This window comes from Mustela putorius, unplaced genomic scaffold (genome assembly GCF_011764305.1).
Source record: "Mustela putorius furo isolate JIRA1106 unplaced genomic scaffold, ASM1176430v1.1 tig00000196_pilon_pilon_pilon, whole genome shotgun sequence".
Taxonomy (NCBI): domain Eukaryota; kingdom Metazoa; phylum Chordata; class Mammalia; order Carnivora; family Mustelidae; genus Mustela; species Mustela putorius.
In genome coordinates this window covers 2,356,101-2,373,437 of record NW_025421310.1, presented here as the reverse complement: position 1 = coordinate 2,373,437, position 17,337 = coordinate 2,356,101, and the positions used below count along the sequence as shown (strand labels likewise).

The 17,337-nt window shown below is 57.0% G+C and overlaps 2 protein-coding genes across 6 annotated transcripts; both read right to left on the bottom strand.

The window, feature by feature from the left end:
* Window positions 1–1,377: 1,377 nt before the first annotated feature.
* SLC27A5 (solute carrier family 27 member 5) lies at window positions 1,378–10,253 on the bottom strand. Its single transcript, XM_004780445.3, has 10 exons — window positions 9,193–10,253; window positions 8,210–8,419; window positions 7,663–7,821; window positions 5,682–5,806; window positions 4,692–4,886; window positions 4,518–4,608; window positions 3,786–3,984; window positions 3,372–3,469; window positions 3,057–3,187; window positions 1,378–2,974 (listed from the first exon to the last, which is right to left on the bottom strand). Exons 1-10 carry the CDS (start codon window positions 9,869–9,871, stop codon window positions 2,798–2,800), a joined length of 2,064 nt encoding a protein of 687 aa, XP_004780502.1. The 5' UTR covers window positions 9,872–10,253; the 3' UTR covers window positions 1,378–2,797.
* Window positions 10,254–10,990: 737 nt separating this feature from the next.
* On the bottom strand, window positions 10,991–17,126 carry ZBTB45 (zinc finger and BTB domain containing 45). Of its 5 annotated transcripts, XM_004780444.3 has the most exons (4): window positions 16,435–16,835; window positions 15,295–15,385; window positions 13,552–14,833; window positions 10,991–11,773 (listed from the first exon to the last, which is right to left on the bottom strand). In XM_004780444.3, exons 3-4 carry the CDS (start codon window positions 14,831–14,833, stop codon window positions 11,517–11,519), a joined length of 1,539 nt encoding a protein of 512 aa, XP_004780501.1. In that variant the 5' UTR covers window positions 15,295–15,385; window positions 16,435–16,835; the 3' UTR covers window positions 10,991–11,516. The 5 variants fall into 5 exon arrangements, with proteins under 5 accessions (XP_004780501.1, XP_044933256.1, XP_004780500.1 ...); XM_045077321.1 differs by lacking the exons at window positions 15,295–15,385; window positions 16,435–16,835 and adding an exon at window positions 16,918–17,126; XM_004780443.3 differs by lacking the exon at window positions 15,295–15,385.
* Window positions 17,127–17,337: the final 211 nt, after the last annotated feature.

The following is a 17,337-nucleotide window of genomic DNA, read 5'->3' as shown; positions in this document are numbered from 1 at the left end:
ACCTTGAGGAGAGGGCTCCCACTCGAAAATTTATTCTTACATTGGGCATTCTCTCAGCTGAAGAATTTTAAGTTAGTTCTCTGTTATAGTTAACAACTGTATAACTTATTTTTAAGATTTTATTTGTTAGAGAGCACACAAGCAGGGGGAGCAGCAGGCAGAGGGAGAAGCAGGCTCCCCGCTGAGCAGGGAGCCTGATGTGGGACTCGATCCCAGGACCCTGGGATCATGACCAGAGCCAAAGGCAGATGCTTAACTCACTGAGCCACCCAGGCGTCCTTATAGTTAATTTAAAAAAAAACTATTTCTAAATCTTTTTGGCTGAGCACAAAGTCAGATGTGGGGCTTTATCACACAGCCCTAAGACCATGACCTGAGCTAATATCAACAGTCTGAGCCACGCATGTGCCCCTGTAATTAATAGCTTTATGTATCAAATCTACCCTGTTCAAATTACTGTACAGCTTCTGCCTCCTGCCTGGGCACTCGCTGGTACACCCACTGGCAGCAGTGTGGACACTTACACCAGCTGTGCATGTGGTGAAGTACTGTGCCCACAGCGATGCTCACAAACAGGTGACCGCTACGCCAATGCTGCTGACTCAGACACAAATGGAAGGGAGGGACAGAGCTTGGCATCCATCTTTTGGGGAAGCAGGGGCTTTTCTGGGGTCTGCACAGGCCACAGCCTCCTCCCACAATGGCAGATGCCTAAGGTTAGAACCCTTTCCTAATGGCACATGGGTGGTCAAGGAGGCAGTGCACTTTCACAGGAGACCTGTGTTTTCCAGGGTCTCGGCAATATCAACACTATCTGAACAAGTGTCTGGCCATGTGTATGTGCTCCATCCTGCTTCCCACGCAGTGAAGGCCACACCCATCCTGTCCCGCCCTGCAGTGTTGTCAGCTATGCCTGTCCCCTTCCCCAGCACTAAACACACCCTGCAGATCTCCCCTCCTCCCATATCCACATTTAGGCAGCACCTAAAGCCCTTGACATGGGGTGGATTTTACTTCCCAGGGGTTCAGTGCCCTGAAATTCCTATCTGTATTTATCCTAATTCCCAAGGAAGCATTTTTGGTTCTTGAGACATTGAGGACTATACTTCCCAAGGCTTTGGCACTCACTTTTCCTTGGCCCACAGACTATGTAGTTAGGTAATGATCAACTAACATTCAAAGCCCCTGGGCGCCTGGGTGGCTCAGTGGGTTAAGCCGCTGCCTTCGGCTCAGGTCATGATCTCAGGGTCCTGGGATCAAGGCCCGCATCGGGCTCTCTGCTCACCAGGGAGCCTGCTTCCCTCTCTCTCTCTCTGCCTGCCTCTCCATCTACTTGTGATTTCTCTCTGTCAAATAAATAAATAAAATCTTTATAAAAAAAAAAAATAAAGCCCCTGAGATAGTGTGTACTACACTTTTCTGAAACCAGCAAAAACATGATCCTGCCTACAGTACACACAGTGCCCAGCAGGCTCTTTTGGACCCTAGGACATTGCTTTCATCTTCTAGATGGCTTGATCTGCTCCACACCCCTCCCCACAGGACTTGCGTCAGGGCTTTTGCAGGTGCACTCTGCCAAGGACACTCTTTCCCCAGTTACTTGTTGCTCATCTTTCTGGGCTTGGCCCGATGTCATTGTCGTATCACCATGATAGCACTTCTTACACCCTCCAGACCATACCACATCTGCCAGCCTGGAGTCAGCCCATCAGAGGCCACAAAAAGATCTACAGTTAGAGTGAGCCTTATGTCTCAACCCTGGAATGACTCTGAGGCTGCTGGCTCCTCCCACATTGGTGGCATTGTCTAGAGAGAGGTTTTCCCTGAGACTTGCCAAGGTCTATGGCAGGGTGATGGTAGGTGGGGGGGAACCCTGAAGTAAGATCTCTGGAGTGCACTAGGCCCTGAAGTCCTTGCCTATATCTCCATCCACTGTTGGAGAGGAAGAATTTCTTCTGTCGTTCCAGGACTTTCTGGCTTGACTAAGAATCAGATGGACATGAGACATGTTAACAGGAATAAATCAAATTAAATTGGTACGTATGTGGAATACATACAGCCATAAAATTCCAAAGACAGGCAAAATGAGGTATACATGTCATACTGAACTGAGAAAGGTATAGAGGTCCGGGAATTCAGTAGGGAAGAATGCAACTTAAAGGAAGACGAAAGAGTAAATACTTGGTAAACAAGTGGTCTTTGGACGATTCAGGAACAAGAGGACACAGGAATTTGATCAAAGAGGCCTTGCTAGGTTCCTCCCTTTCACAATGTAGTTATTTGTGGGGGTGATAAAGAGCTTCTGAATCTGTTAGTTTTTTTTTGTTGTTGTTTTTCAAGATTTTATTTATTTACTTGACAGAGATCACAAGTAGGCAGAGAGGCAGGCAGCGTGGGGGGCGGTGCGGAAAGCAGGCTAGCTGCTGAGCAGAGAGCCGGATGAGGGGCTCGATCCCAGGACCCCAGGATCATGACCTGAGACGAAGGCAGAGGCTTTAACCCACTGCACCCAGGCACCCCTGAATCTCCTAGTTTTTTATTGCTTTTAACACAAAATAACCTTTTTGCCGACGTGGCCCACCTGCCCTTGGCCCCTACATCTGTAGTAGACATCTTTGTACACATCCAAGTTCATTCTCACTCTGCTACTGGGCCTAGCATCATCTCACTCTCTGGCCAGACTAGGATTCATGATGACCCTCAGCAGGTTTGGGTGGGGGGAGGTGACCCTGCAAATGGGAGTGGTAGTCAGCACTGGGCACTACCATTTCAGAGGTCCTCTGAACTGGCTAAATGATCAGAGTCTCCAGGTTCCATTGCACACAGCCTGGTACATGTCTGGCGTCAGGGGCCGGAAGGCCTTGGCCTGGTTGTCCAACACGAACAAGGGGTCAGCAATGATGCCTACATTGAAGCCCTCGCGTGCCAAACGGGTTTTCACCAGTTTGAATGTGCTTGTGATCGCCAGGGTGTCCTGCAGGGGCAGTAAGCATAACCCGACTGTGAGCGCCCGGCCGAGACCTCCCCTCCACCTGCTTCTGCCACCCAGAGCTCACCTGGATACGGATGAAATGGGGTGCAGCATAGGCAGGGAGCCAAGTGTGGACATGCTGGTACATCCTCTCACCATCGAAGGTCTGGCCGGGGACCAGCCGCACAGCAGCCATGCCCACCTTGCCCTCACAACCTGGGGAACACACCAGTCATTCCGGGGTCACCCACCTTATAGCGCCCATGGCTGACCATCTCACGTGGCCCTTCTCTGCTCACTGGCTCGGCTCCAGCAGCTCCCCCTCACCCCGTGAACTCTGGATAACACCCCTCCGCCCACAAAGCTGTTGGCGGTTTAAAAGGAGACAAGCCCTCCGCACCTGGCACCGACACGCCGTACACGTTCACCTCCTGCAGGAAGTCCACGAGTGACAGAACGCTCTCCACCTCCCGCGTGGACACGTTCTCCCCTTTCCATCTGTGGGGTTGGACCAGTGCTAGAGACAGCAGCCCTGGCAAAGCCGAGGCGCCCTCTTGCCCACCAAGCCCCTCCTCCTGCGGCATCCGGGAGCTGGTTCTGCCTTGCTCCGCGCCCCTCGGGATCGGGGAGCCACGCCCCTCGAGAATCGGGGAGCCACGCCCCTCAAGGAGAGGGGGGGTCGGGAGTCACGCCCCTCGGGGGGATCGGGAGCCACGCCCCTAGGGCCCGGAAGTCCCGCCCCCTCAGCCTGGCTCCTCCAAAGGACCCGGAAGTCCTGGCTACCCGCCCTCACAGTCCCGTCCGAGACCCTGACCGGAAAGTGTCCCCAAGGCGGTCGCGAAAGTAAAGGAAGCCTTCTTCGTCCATGGCCAGCACGTCACCGGTGTTGAAGTAGACGTCGCCCCTGCGCCGCACATCCCGCACCAGCTTGCGTTCCGACAGCTCTCGCGCCCCGCGGTAGCCCACGAAAGGTTGGTGGCCCGAGACCTGGGTCAGCAGAAGCCCCGCTTCCCCTGGGGGTAGGAGTTGGAATTAGGGCCTTATCCCTGGCCAGGAACCGCACAGCCCACCAGCCCCCGGCCGGAGGTTCCCAGCTGTGGTAGACTCTTCATCCCCGAGAGCCTGCCAAAGAGGAGACAGAGGGAGACCTGGAGAGAAAGTTGGGGGGGGGGGACAGGAGATATTGGGGAGCTCACTAGAAATAGGATAACAAGGGAAGGACAAGGGACAGAGACAGACGGCGGTAGTAAGAAAGATATGGCCAAGACCACGCATGGCACCAGGAGAGAAGACCCTAGGAGAAGGTACTGGACCAGAGACTGATGCCTGGGAGGACATGACTTCCACAGATGAACCCTCAGAGACCCAGCAGAGCAAGGGATTGAGGCAGAGGAGTCAGGCAGAGCTGAGTAGCTGAGAGGCAGAGGGCCCCAAGCAGTAGTCACACAGGTGAGGGCAGCAGACACCACCACTGGGCACTGACCTCAAAGCTTGTTCCAGCCAAGGAGCAGATGGCCCCCACCCTTCCCACACCCAGGGAACGTACCTGGCCTCACAGGGACACAGAATCCCCGATTGTCCCTGACAGGCTCTTCGGCCTCGGTGTCGAACTGTACAAGCTCAAAGGGGGACAGCATCTGAGTCGGGGGGTGGGGAAGTGTCAGTAGAGTCCCGTGGGCTCAGCCTCCATCAGGGCCACTGTCCCACCCAACCCACTCACTCGAAGCAAGCAGCTCATCTTGCCCAGGGCCCCACAGCGCCCTGGATAGTTGACGAAGCCAATGTTGCCTTCCGTGGAGCCATAGCTTTCCAAGATCCGAATGGGGCCAAAGCGCTGCTGGAAGGACTTCCACACATCTGCCCGGAGTCCATTGCCCATTGCCAAGCGGACTGTATGTGTCCGGTCCTCTGGTCGCTGTGGGGACATCCCAAGAAGGGTGAAGAGGAGTGTGCCCTAGGACCCTTACCTATGAAGGCTATCTCTTGGTCCTTACCTGAGGACTTACCTGGGAGGTGATGGGGGCGGGGGCATCTATACCTAGTAGTCTATCAAAGGTTCTTACTTGAGAGTAGTTATGTGGAGTCTGTACTTGGAGGGTTACCTGCAGAGGTTCCCTTGGGGGGGGGAAGTTACCTAAAAGGCTTACCTAGGGGTGACTGGAAGGCTTATCCAGGGCTTACCTAGGGGAAATATCTGGGATCTTATATAGGGGTAGTACCTGGAACTTTTACCTGGAGAGAGGTTACCTGGAGGGTTTACTTAGGAGCCCTTACCTGGAGGTAAATCAGGGAGTGACTTGCAGGGAGACATCTGGGGGCCTTACCTGGAGGTAGTTATCTGAAGCATTTTACCTGGGATCCATATTTTATTGCTGTGTAAGTTTACATCTAGTGAGTTTACCCCGAGCCATCCTTTGTGCTAGGCACTTTATATGTGTTTTATTCTCACAAATACCCCCTTTGAGTTACTATCCTCGATTTCCAAATGAGGACACTGAGGCTGAGAGAGGTGAAGTCACCTGCCCAAAGCAGCACTGCTGACCATCACAGGAGCTATGATGGTGTGGGCTGCATTATCTGTGGCTGTTGCCTGAGGTGTTTTGCCTAAGGGATCTTGCTTGAGTCCTGTACCTGAATCTCTCTGAAACCTGAGATGACATCTAGGAACACCTGAGGTGTTCGCCATGGAGCCCTAATCTCAGCCCCTCACCTGTGGAGTGTTACACAGGTACCGCAGGACCTCGCCAACATACAGGATCACAGTCACACTGTGCTGGCAACAGTCATCCCAGAAGCGGGAAGCAGAGAACTTGGGGGCCAGGACACAGGTTGCTCCTGAGCAGGGAGAGGAAAGGGTTTTAGGTCATGCTTCCATGCCACTGTGATAAGCTGCTTTGGTTACCTAACTGTGGCCCTCTGAAGCACAGGATTTGGAGCTCAACTGTGTGTCCCTGACCCAGCAAGGACTGCCTACATGAGAAGAGCGTAGGTGGACATGGGTTTGAATTCTGTCTTCAGGATGCATACTAAGCTCAATACTTGGTACAAAGTGAGCACTGCAAAATAAGGGCTATGAATGTTAATCATTGATTATGATAAATGTTTTATGAATGTCTAGCTGGGCAGACAGATAGGTGGGGGGATGGGTGGGCAGATGGATAGGTGGTGGCACAGATGGATGGGTGTTGGGTGAGGAGGTACGTTAGATGGATGCGTTAGTAGATGGTGGAAGGATGTTTCGGAGGATGGACACATGGATTAATAAATTTTACAGGCCACTACTTATCACTCCAGGAAGGTGATCCTTTCTTAGCTGCTCACCTCCTCTGCAGCTGGCTTTGTGGAAGGCACTCCCTACCTCAACCCTAATCCTCAACAAAACCCTGCAAGCTAAATGTTATCATCCTGGCACCCAAAGGGACAACTGCTCGTGTGCCTGGGAAGGTAGCAAGTGTGGCTGTATTTTTGGCAGGGAGGTAAAATATAGTGCCTTCTGTGTGAAAATGGATGCTGGTCTTGAAAGTGACAACTCTGCAACCTGTAATGAAATGCCTGATTCAGGAAAGGTCTTCAAGAGCTGGAAAAACCACAGGGGGAAGGTTGATGGGGAGTTTTCCAATTAAAGCCCTCCCCCGCAGTATAGATTTCTCTAATTGCTACATTGTGCACCTGAAGCTAATGTAACTGTGTCAGCTATACATACATACATACACAGATAACACCCGTAACAGCTCCCCAGTTCATCTCAGCCTCTCTAAGGTAGGGTAACAGTTACGAGCTGCCTTCAGTGTAATGATTTAGGAAGTACACGGGATTCCACCAAGGTTCTTGCCATCAATAACTGACTTCAATCTAACATCTCTAGAGGAAGTTTCCAGTCTGACCAGAAATGCAGGAGAAAGAGGAGCAAAGCCAAACAAACAGGTGCAGTGAGGGGACTTCAGCTGTAACACAGACGTGTCATTGGGGGAATCTGAACGTGACCTGTGCTGTGCATCAGATGATATTAGAGTTACTGTTAATTTTGTCAGGTGTGATATCACTATGGTGACAGTTCTTAAGTCCTTATATGTTAGAGATACATACTGAAAACTTACAAACAAAAAGATACAGTGTCTAGGATTTGTTATAAAATAATTGAGAAATAGAGGAAAACATGAAGAAAGATTGGCAACATGTTAACAATTGTCAAGGGTGGGTGAAGATATGTGAGACATCAAACTCTTCTCTACTTTTACTGTGTATGTTTGAAAGCAAAGTACTGGTGGTAGCTGAAGCTGGGTGGTGGGCACATGAGGATTCATGTAGAAATATTTAGAAATTTGTACGTGTTTCAAAACTTTTTAAAATAAAAACTCAGAAAGAAAACACTGGAGAGTTCCCAGTCAGAATTGCTTGTCAGGTGTCCAGGAAGAAAGCCCAGTGGAATGCTTGGTGCACACCTAACCGTCACTGACGATCTCAACACTCATACCAGCCTGTCTCCTTCTGACAACAGCAAAACCATTAGGGACTGTCTAAGTGACCAAGTCTCTGCTCAAGTAACCTTGGGGCCTGCTGCTGTGTGTCCCTTGTCAAGAGTAAAACTTCGGTGCTGGGTAACGTGTAGAGCCTTGTTACCCTGAAAGTACCACCCTGACATTGAGTCTGGAGGTCCCATGGATTGGAGGGGTCTTCAGAAAAGGGCTTACCGAGCTCCAGGCAGCCGAGGACCCCAAGGATAAACCCCATCACGTGGTACAGAGGCAAGACTGTGTAGACCACGTCATCAGCTGTGATCCCAGCCAGAGACAGCATCTTGCACATCTGCAGCAGTCGCGCATGTGTGACAATGGCCGGCTTTGGGAGCCCTTGGGAATGGAGTGGGCAGGGTGGGTGGTGAGAGGACAGCCGATAGAAGTGGGTCACCGTGGTCAGGTCTGCAGTGAGGGGCTTGAGGCTCTTAGAGAGTGATCAAGTATGGGAATTTCTGGGTGGGCTCAGGGAAAAAAAAATTGGATTTGGGGCTCAGAGGGTAAATTCCAAAGCTTGGTTAGGGTTTCAGTGGCTGTTTACTGGTCAGAGGCAGGATTCTGGCACTGACCAGTCAAAACACATTGGGGATCAGAGTTCAGGCCAGGTGTCACAATCAAAGGGTAGGATGGGTTTCAGAGGTCAAGTTTGAGGCACATGTCCAGCTTGGGGTTAGGGCAGTGTTAGGGTTCAGAGGTCAGGGCTAGGGTTGCTGGGCACCCTCACCAGTGGTCCCAGAGGTGTAGATAAACAGGGCAGGACTTTGTGGTGTGATCCAAGCACGTAGGTCAGTGGGCACCGGGTCGGTGGGTGCAACATCGAGAGCAGCCCCCAGGGCCCCCACTCCTGGTGTTGGGGAGGACTGGCTGAGGTAGAAGCATCGGATGTTCTCTGCCTGCAGCTTGGGAAGGACCTCTTCCAGGTTCTCCCGGAGTTCTGCAGGGATGGGTCAGAAGAGAAATTGGGGAAAAGCCCATAGATGAGGTCAGGAGGGGTGAGACCTGAGATCCAAGTATAGGGGAGAAGAGCCTACTGCAAGCAAAACGGCAAACAGCTGGCAGAGAAAAACTTAGACATTCTTCTGTAAAGAGCCCCATAATTAGTATTTGTTGGCAAAAACACGGCACCCGGGGGTCTCAGGCGGTTATACTGAGCCAGCTCAGGTCATGGTCTCAGTGTCCTTGGATTGGAACATGACAGCACTGCATGGGGCTCTGCGCTCAGCAGGGAGTCAGCTCAAGGATTCTCTCTCTGTCTTCCTCTGCCCCTCCCCCATTCACTCTTTCTAAAATAAATAAATCTTTTTAAAAAAAGATTTATTTGGCAGAGCACATGCAGGGGGAGGCAGGGGAGGGGCAGAGGGTGAAACAGGTTCTCCACTGAGCAGAGAGCCCAATGCGGGGCTCAGTCCCAGGACTCTGGGATTATGACCTGAGCCAAAGGCAGAGGCTTAACCAACAGAGCCACCATGGCACCCCTAAAATAAATAAACAAACAAACAAATAAATAAATCTTTTAAAAAATAACCTCTGGTAACCCCAAAATTACTTTTTAGCAATTAAGTTTTGACTCTAATTGCCTGTGAGGGTAGGTAGGAAGCAAGGAGCTCCTTGCCCAGCTCCCTCATCAGGACCCTCTGAACAGCAGTCCTCCATGTATGTCCCCTGCTACCTTACCCTCTGTCCTCTGCTAGCCTCTGGGGTCCTCACCTGGGTCCACCACCAGCAGCCGAGCCCCAGAGCTCAGCACGGAGTGCAACAGGGGTGCTCCCCGGCCATGCGGATTGATCCAAGCAACTGGGCAGCCCAGCTTGGCCAGCCCCAGCCACAAACCCAAGGCTGGAATGGTCTGGGACTCCAGCACCAGGAGGGCAGCCGACTCCCCGCCAAGCAAGTCTGTGAGGCCGCCCAGCTCGGCCTTCAGGGCCCACACTGCCTGGCATGCCCTCTCGTCCAGCTCCCTGAAGGTGACTGAGCGGCCCCCTGGCCCCTTCCACACCAAGGGTGTGTGGCCCGGCTGTGCTCGTGCTCGTCGCTCGAAGGTATCCACAAAGGTGTCAGGCGGGTGGCGTCTCATGCGTGATCTGACCACCAGGCCCAGGTGGAGGATCTTGAGGATATAGGCCATATCCGCAGGCAGCCAGCGCAGCCCTGGGGGTGGCTGTGGAGGCAGCAGAGCCAGCGTGAGCGCCGCAGCTGCCAGACTCAGCCAGTGGGGCACCCAGATGTAGAGCCAGGGCTGTGCCAGCATGGCCAGGCCAAGCAGCACACAGAAGATCCAGTCTCCCAGGAGCCAGCGCAGGGCCAGGGCTGCTGCAGCAGGCCATGAGGGCTGCCCCAAGGCTTGCGGCAGCAACAGTAAAAAGGTGAGTCGCAGCCAGATGCTCATTGCACCTGCTCCCTTCTCAGAGAAGTGTCCACAGAATCCTAGAAAATTTGCCAGGGGTTGCCTGGCCTAGATCTCTGACCCCTTAGTCCCACCCCCGACCCCAGGGGTGTTGACAGCAATGCTTCTGGCCTCAGGGCTCCACCCACCAGCCTCTTTTTTTTTTTTTAAACCAGACTCTTTCACTGTGCCTGCCTCTAGCCAGGTATGTGACTGGCACTGAAATTCAGTGCCTAAATTCAAACCCCGTTCTTATATCCCCACCCCCAGGCATCCATGGGGACTATCCTTGGGGTTCAGGAGGCTAAACTCACCCCCCCCCCCACAAACGTGGGCAGGGCAGTCTATGAATGGTTGGACCAGAAGCCCTTAGCCCTTCATCTCTTGGAGGCAATCACGGTGGGGGGGGGGGGGGCTCAGAGAGGTGCTGTCATTGAACTGGGAGCCTGCACATCTTTAGTTCAAATCCCTCTCCACCTGCTCCACAAGTCTTAAGACAGGATGCCCAGGGTCAGGCGCCCCCATGTTCTGGAGCTACTTTCTGGGCGGACAGCCGATGTGATACAGGGTCTCATGACACTGGTTTGATACTAGGGATCAGTATCTTTGGTCACCAGGTTAGCAGCCCAAGGGTCCTGGCTGCCCCTCCCCTTCAGCCCCCCTTCCCCTGCATTTCAGAACCTACCGGTCAGGGTAGGCATCCTGGGGCTCAGATGCCCACCTGGCTGCCTGGCCTCAAAGACTCCCTGGATGCGTGTTCCCCTGCCCCCCGCAAGGAAGGTGCTCAACCATTGTGCCCAGGAGAATGGGGGAGGGGAGCCTAAAGTCCAAAGGGCTTTAAAGTTCTGGTGGGAAAGGCCTCAAAATCTGCGTCTTTTCCACATATGGCTTCCCCCTTCGAAGCACACCTCAGGGCTGGCTCTATAAGAGCCAAGTGCCAGTCATATAAACATCCCATTCCCACCCGGAGAACAGAAGCATGAGTGGCCAAGCGTGCGGTCCTGTCTCTGCCCAAGGAGCCTGGGAGATTAGGGTCAGCTGCCCAGGGACAGGGGCACTGAGCCCCGACGCCCACAACCAGTCTGTGATGGTGAGAAATGCACGGGTCTGGGAGTTCACAGCTTCCGAGTTTGGAACCCATAGCCCACAGTACTTTATTAGAGAGCGGGGGTCCTGAGGCCCTGTCCCAGTCCACAATGGGTCCACCTGAGCCCCCTAGACGCTATACTGAGGGAGGGGTAGTTCAGGATCATGCCCAGCTTTACACTGGGACAGAGGAGCAACTCCAGAATCCACCCCAATCAAGCCACAAACCTTGGGCCTGGCCCAAGGGTCTGGGCAGCCAGTTCGAGTTTAGGCCAGAGGTGATTCAGTTCTCAGGGATGGCCGGTCCCTGACCAACCCCAGCCCGCCACCATCAGAAGGGTCTAAGGAGGAGGGAGGACCTCTCCTCCCCAGGCAGGCTGGACCCCCGTCAGGTCTGGGGAGAAGGGTGGAAGGAGAGGGAAGGCCTGTGCTCTGGGGAAAGTGCGGTTTGACGGTGGGAGCGTGGTCCAGGCATCTAGGCAGGTATGAACCGGTCCCGCAGCGGCTGTGGCCTAGTTCCAACGGAGGTCCCCATCCCGGCCAAGGGCGGCCTGGAACTGGATCAGGGCGCCGGGTGCGCGGCCAGGTGGCGCTCGAGCAGTGCGCGGTGGGAGAAGACCTTGCCGCAGGCGGGGCAGGGCGCGCGCTCCGGCCGGTGCGTGCGCATGTGCACGTTGAGCGAGCTCTTCTGCGTGAAGCGCTTGGCGCAGACCGCGCACTGGAAGGCACGCACGCCTGTGTGCGTGACCATGTGCTTCAGCAGGTAGTCGCGCAGCGAGAAAGATCGCCAGCACACGGCGCACTGGTGGGGCTTCTCCCCTATGGGCGACAGGGTATGTCAGCTGGGAAGGGGCTCTCCCCTTTCCTCCCAGAATCCCCCTCTCCCGTTAGGGACACTCCCTCCCGGGACCACCCCTCACCCCCCTCATCCCCCGGACCTTCCAGCTCAACAGGGACCCTCCCCCAACATGACCCAGTATGTCTCCCCACTCAGCGGGGACACCTCTTTCCCAGACCCTTACCATCATACCGGGATACCACTGTCAGGGGCCCCCAACTCTAACAGGTACCCTCCAAACAGGGACTCCTGCTGGTCTGAGATAACGCTGCCCCTCGTGACTGATCACTAGTCCCCCACCTCTAGGGACTTCCCCTCCCCCCACTCCTGCTATGCCCATGGAGCATTCTGTACTCTGCTTGCTGGCCACCATTCTGAGGACAGTCTTGCAAGGCCCAGTAGGCTTACACTGGGAGAGACGCAGGCATACCTGCCCCCCACCCCTACTGGAAGCCCCTGTTGCCCAGAACCTTTGTCTGCTGGCAGCTATAATGTTCCTGGGGTGGCGCAGACGGTGTTAGCTCTTAAATCATCAGGTATTAATAAAAAACCCATCTCAGTGGCAGAGGGACTGCAGGGCAGTGCCTGGGCAAGGGGTTCCCCCAGACCAACCAGGCCTGGCACCTGGCTAAGGTGACACAAAGCTCCAAATCTTGGCTGGCACTACCTTGGGGCCCCTGGCAGCTCTCCACAGGCTGAATACCTAGATCTGTATCCTCTCCCCTTCATCTCAAGACAGCCAGGTGGGGATGATGGTGTAAACCACATCTCAGTCACTACTTACCTCAGAACACTGATGCCCTCCCATCCATTCACAGTGAAATCCCAAATTCCCGGCCCTGCAGAACTCCCCACTCCACTCCCACAGGACTCCCAGCCAAATCTTTGCTTTTCCTAACATCCAGTTCAGCCACACTCCCACAGAACTCCCAGCCAAATCTTTGCTTTTCCTAACATCCAGTTCAGCCCCGCAGGCAGTCTTTGACTCTCCATACCCCTGTCCTCCACCTGAGCCCCTAGGGAATCCCCCCTTGGGGGGGGGGACACACCCAGGACTTGCCAGCCACCACCTCAGCCTCTAGTGCCACAGTCTCCACTTGCTCACCCTAGCATACTCCCTGTCTCTCCCCCAGCCACTGCAGAGCACCTCCCAGATGAGCTGAGGTTTTAGGGGACCGCCCCATGGTCTTCAAGGAGCTTCCCTTTCCTCCCTCTGCAGCTGTAGGGTCCCTACAATGCAGCCCCATCTGCCACCCCCAGCCTTGATCAGGGCACCTCTCTGCCTACTCTGCATGCTTTCCCTAGGCCAGCGAACTCATCCTCTCTCCATCCAGTCTGTCAATGAACCCAGGGACAGCCAGAAGACCCAGGAGGCTCCCTGCAGCACTGCTTCCCAGCCTGGTTATTTATCCCTGCCAAGGCTCTGTTCCTCCAGATCAGCCCAGATCACGGTGAGTAAAGGCTTCACTGCCAGCTTTCCAAAAGCTCTGGGCAAGTTCTTGCTCCTTTACCCAGCCTTAGGATTCCTCCTGCACCAATAATTCGAGGTAGGGGACTTGCAGGAGCTCCTCCTTCTCCAGTGGAGGGGCTTCCCCTCCCCCCTACATGTCACACTTGGGACTCAATTTCCAGGCTCCCCTGGGGTCACGAAAGAGCATCAAAACAGCATGAGTGCCTCCACCCGCCTGCCCAGTGCCCAATCCTCTCTCAGGCTTGAATCTCTAATGACCAAGGGGCTCAGAGATCCATCCTGGCTCACCGGAGTGGATGAACATGTGCTTGGTGTAGTTTTTCCGTGAGCTGAACGTCTTGCGGCAGTGACTGCATTCATAGGCAGGTGACTCGGCAGCACCTGGGGCTCGGGCAGGGGTGGCCGAGGGGGCCGCAGCAGGAGCAGCAGGCGGTGGGGCCGGTGCCTCCCCCAGAGGCGCACTTGGGGCCGCATCTGGCTGGAGCGCTGGGTAGAAGGCGGAGGAGAGTGCAGGAGCCGGCCCGGAGGGTGCGGGAGAAGGCTGCGCAGGCGGCCCAGGAGCGCCCAGATGAAAAGGGAAAATCGAGACTGGGGGGCCCGGGGTCTTCACGCTGGGGACGCGGGATCCGGACAGGACGCAGTCAGGCGGAGCCGGGGTATCGGGGGGGCAGGCTTCCGCGGCAGTGCCATCCTCATCTTGCCAAGCGGACACGTAACTCTCCGGGAACACGTCCTCGGCCGCCGAGGCCCCCCTAAGGAAGTCCCTCCCGGCGCCGCCGTAGTCCGAGAGGCCGGCGGGTGCGGGCGGCTCCTCGCAGGCGCTATCAGGGGCAGCGGTGAGGAAGCCGGCGGCGCAGTCAGGGAAGGAAGGGGGCGCCTGGCCCTCTCCCGGGCCGCCGCCTTCACCGTCCTCACCGTCGGTTTCATCGTCGGTCTCCTCGTCGCAGTCGCCGCCGCCGTCGTCTGGGGCCGCTGGCAGGGCGGGGTCCTCTGACCCCTCGGCCTTGGTGGGCGCGGTGGGCGCGGGCAGCTGCAGGCGCGCTGGCTGGCGCTGCTTGCGGCTATGCGCCGCGCCTGGGTGGCCCGGAGGGCGCGCCGCAAGCAAGTGGCGCAGACGGTGGCGTAGCTGCGCAGGTGCAAGAGGTGGGGGCACGGGTGTGGGGAGGGGCGCGGGTGCGCCTGGGACCGGGGCGCGGGCGCGGGCAATGATCTGCGTGCATTCGTCAATGACCGTCTGGATGCGCAGCACTGACGCCGCCGTGAGCACCTGCAGGGCTTCGCCCTGTGCCACCACGAGCGAGCCGCTATAGAGGAACTCGACGAGCTGGCGCACAGTCTGCGCCGGCACCACCGGTGGCACGCGGATCTCGGAGTGGCCGAGAAGCAGCTTGTCCTGGAAGAAGGGCGAGCCAGCAGCCAACACACAGCGGTGTGCACGCAGCGAAGCCTCGCGGATCCTCACTGTTACGTCACAGAAGTGACCGCCCAGCCGCTGCCCGTTGAGTGTCTCAAGTAGCGAGCGGGAGAAGTTCTGCAGGTGTATGTGGTGCACTGCCTCTGCCGCCGCCATCTGCACCGCATGAGGGGATGGGGGAGGGAGGTCAGTGGGGGACGCCCCCCCAACTGTCCCTGTCCCTCAAGCTCTTATTGCAGGACAAGGCCCACAGGCACACCACAACCCCAGGCTTTGTGAACCTCAGCCCTCCCAAAAAGGCATGACAGTTCTGTCCCACAGACACCACACCGGCCTCACCTAACCCCACCCCGCAGTCTCTAGGGCCTCCGCAGCTCTACCTTGGAAGCACCCAGCACATCCCCTGCAGGAAGGCTGGGAATACCCCAGACCTGCCTCCCTCCCAGTCTTGCTTGCTTCTCAGAGAAGGGTCGAAGAGCTCAAATTCCCCTATATTGGTCCACCCACCCTTCCCCTAACTCCAAATCCATAAACCTTCCCAAAGTCCCCCTCCAATGGCACAGCTCTGTGGAGGAGACCGCAGGGGCCCCTACACAGAACTGGCTGCCACACCTTACCCACTCCCCTTCCTGGCCGGCTGTGATTCCTCCCCAAGCAGCTTTTTGATCTTCCTTTGCCACATCCCCCCTCCTTGGAGCATCCAAGGCCCTGTGGAGACCCAAGTCTGTTGGCTTGGAATTGGGTTATATTAACTAGGGTATACAGAGGTCTTCTCACGGGTGGGGTGGCATGACCTGGGTCCTGGGCTAAGCAATTGAGGGTATGCAGAGTCACAGAGGATTGAGAGTAAGTTGGGCATCAGCCTGACAAGTGCCGTATAAGAGAAGAATACATGGTCTCTGCCAACCCCCACAGCAGGTAGGGAGGAACCTCTTGCGGCCTGGTTCTTGGACTCTTGATATGGCTTGCAGGGCACAGGTGTGGGGGTGGCATAAAGCAGGGGCTTGTGTGGACTGTGCAGGGTGTGTGGTTGGGAGGGCAAAGGTGGTGCAGCAGCGGCCTCCAGATCAGGATGATTCTTGTCAAAACTGTGGCCTCCTAATTCTAACTGATTTGCCCACCGTCAGACACTGGAAGGGGGAAGGGACACTATTCCCCAGGAAACCCCAGAAATCTGAGAAGCTCTGCTACTTCACGGGTCAAGCAGGTCCCATGCTGAGTAGGGCTCAGTCTTCCGTCTATCAAACAAAGATGGGATACCTGGCTCATCTTGCACCCAGCCCCGCGCACCCCATCAGAGAACGGCTGGGACACAGGACGCACCCTGACACTCACCCCCTCTCCATCAGTCCGGCACAGGCCGGGTCCCACAGCCCTGGAGTGCAGCCTCTCTTAACCTTCCGGGTCTAACGGGGTCTCGGACTCACCCCCCTCCGGTTCCTCACCCCCAGGTCCCCTTTCCTCTTTGCGGGTCAGCCCCCCGCCCCTTGCAAGCTCCACATCTCACTCCATCACGGACCACTTCGCACACCTGCACTCCCCAGGCCGATGGAGTCTTCCCCTTAGGTTCCCCGCCTCCCAACCTATTCCCCGCGCCACAGGCAGAGGGAGCCTGAGCAGACCCGACAGCTAGGGACCCTCCCGGACTCCGCGCCCTCCACGGCCACGACAAAATTCCTGGCGCTTCTTCAAACGCGCCCGGTGTGTGCGCGTGCGTTACCTGTGCCCCAGCCCCTTCCCCGTCTCTATTCACGCACCGTCCAGAGACCTTCAGATCCGCGCGCGGGCGGCGGGGGCCTGCGCACCTACCCGCGCCCGCACCCGCGCCGCCGGCCGCCTCCGGCCCTCCGCCGCCCGGCTCCCGGCCTCGGCTCAGCCCCGGCGCAGCAGGGCCTTCTCCGTGCCGCAGAACAAAGGCCCGCCCTCCCGGGTGTGGCGCCGCGTGGGGGCTGCCGCGCCGCAGCCCTCGCCGTGCGCCGCGCTCGGAGCACCTTCCCCCATGCTCGGCTCGGCTGCCCGCGCCCCAGCCCGAACGCGGGGGGTCCCCTCGCACACGCCCCGGCGACGCCAGTGGCGGACCCCGGCCAGCCCGGATTTCCCGCCTCCGCACGATCGCCGGGGCCAGGTCCCCATCAGCAGCGCCCCCTCACGGCCGCGGCTTGCGCGCCACGCCCAGCGCCGTCGCCCCTCCCCCGGCCCGCCCGCCGGCCCTGCGGCGGCGGATGCCCGCCACCCCGCACCTTCGGCTCCTCCGCGGCGCTCGGCCGGGACGTGGCTTTCTCCCGCTCAGCACCGACAAGGCCGCACTTTCGGGGTGCGACGCCGACGGAACTCAAGTCTGCGGCCGCGGTGGGGACGGGGAGCGCTCGGTCAGAGCACGTTTCCGGTGTTTCTATGGCGATCGGCCGCCGCGGCCAGGCCGCTCTTCCGGCTCTAGCCGGAGGGGGAACTAAAGTCGCCTAGGCTCGGGCGGCGGGGCAGTGAGGGAGGTCGGAGCCCGAGCACGCTTCCGGCGTGGCCCGAGGCGCGGGGATGAGGCGGGGCCTGCGCTGTCAATCTCTGGGCCGCGCTCCCGCGAGCTCCCAGCGGGGCTGGCACTGGGGCGCGGCCGCGGAGGTCGGGAAGGCGGCCCGGAGCCCCAGGTAGGTCTCAGCCTGCTT

What these genes read in the sequence shown, in the direction of transcription:
- SLC27A5 (XM_004780445.3), bottom strand. Translation starts at nt 9,871, where the DNA reads ATGAGCATCTGGCTGCGACTCACCTTTTTACTGTTGCTGCCGCAAGCC. An exon ending in GCTGCTGGTGGTGGACCCAG is followed by an intron (nt 8,420 to 9,192) that starts GTGAGGACCCCA and finishes CCATCCCTGCAG; the next exon opens with AACTCCGGGAGAACCTGGAA. An exon ending in CCTCGGCTGCCTGGAGCTCG is followed by an intron (nt 5,807 to 7,662) that starts GTAAGCCCTTTT and finishes CTCCCTGCTCAG; the next exon opens with GAGCAACCTGTGTCCTGGCC.
- ZBTB45 (XM_045077321.1), bottom strand. Translation starts at nt 14,833, where the DNA reads ATGGCGGCGGCAGAGGCAGTGCACCACATACACCTGCAGAACTTCTCC. An exon ending in GCACATGTTCATCCACTCCG is followed by an intron (nt 11,774 to 13,551) that starts GTGAGCCAGGAT and finishes TGTCGCCCATAG; the next exon opens with GGGAGAAGCCCCACCAGTGC.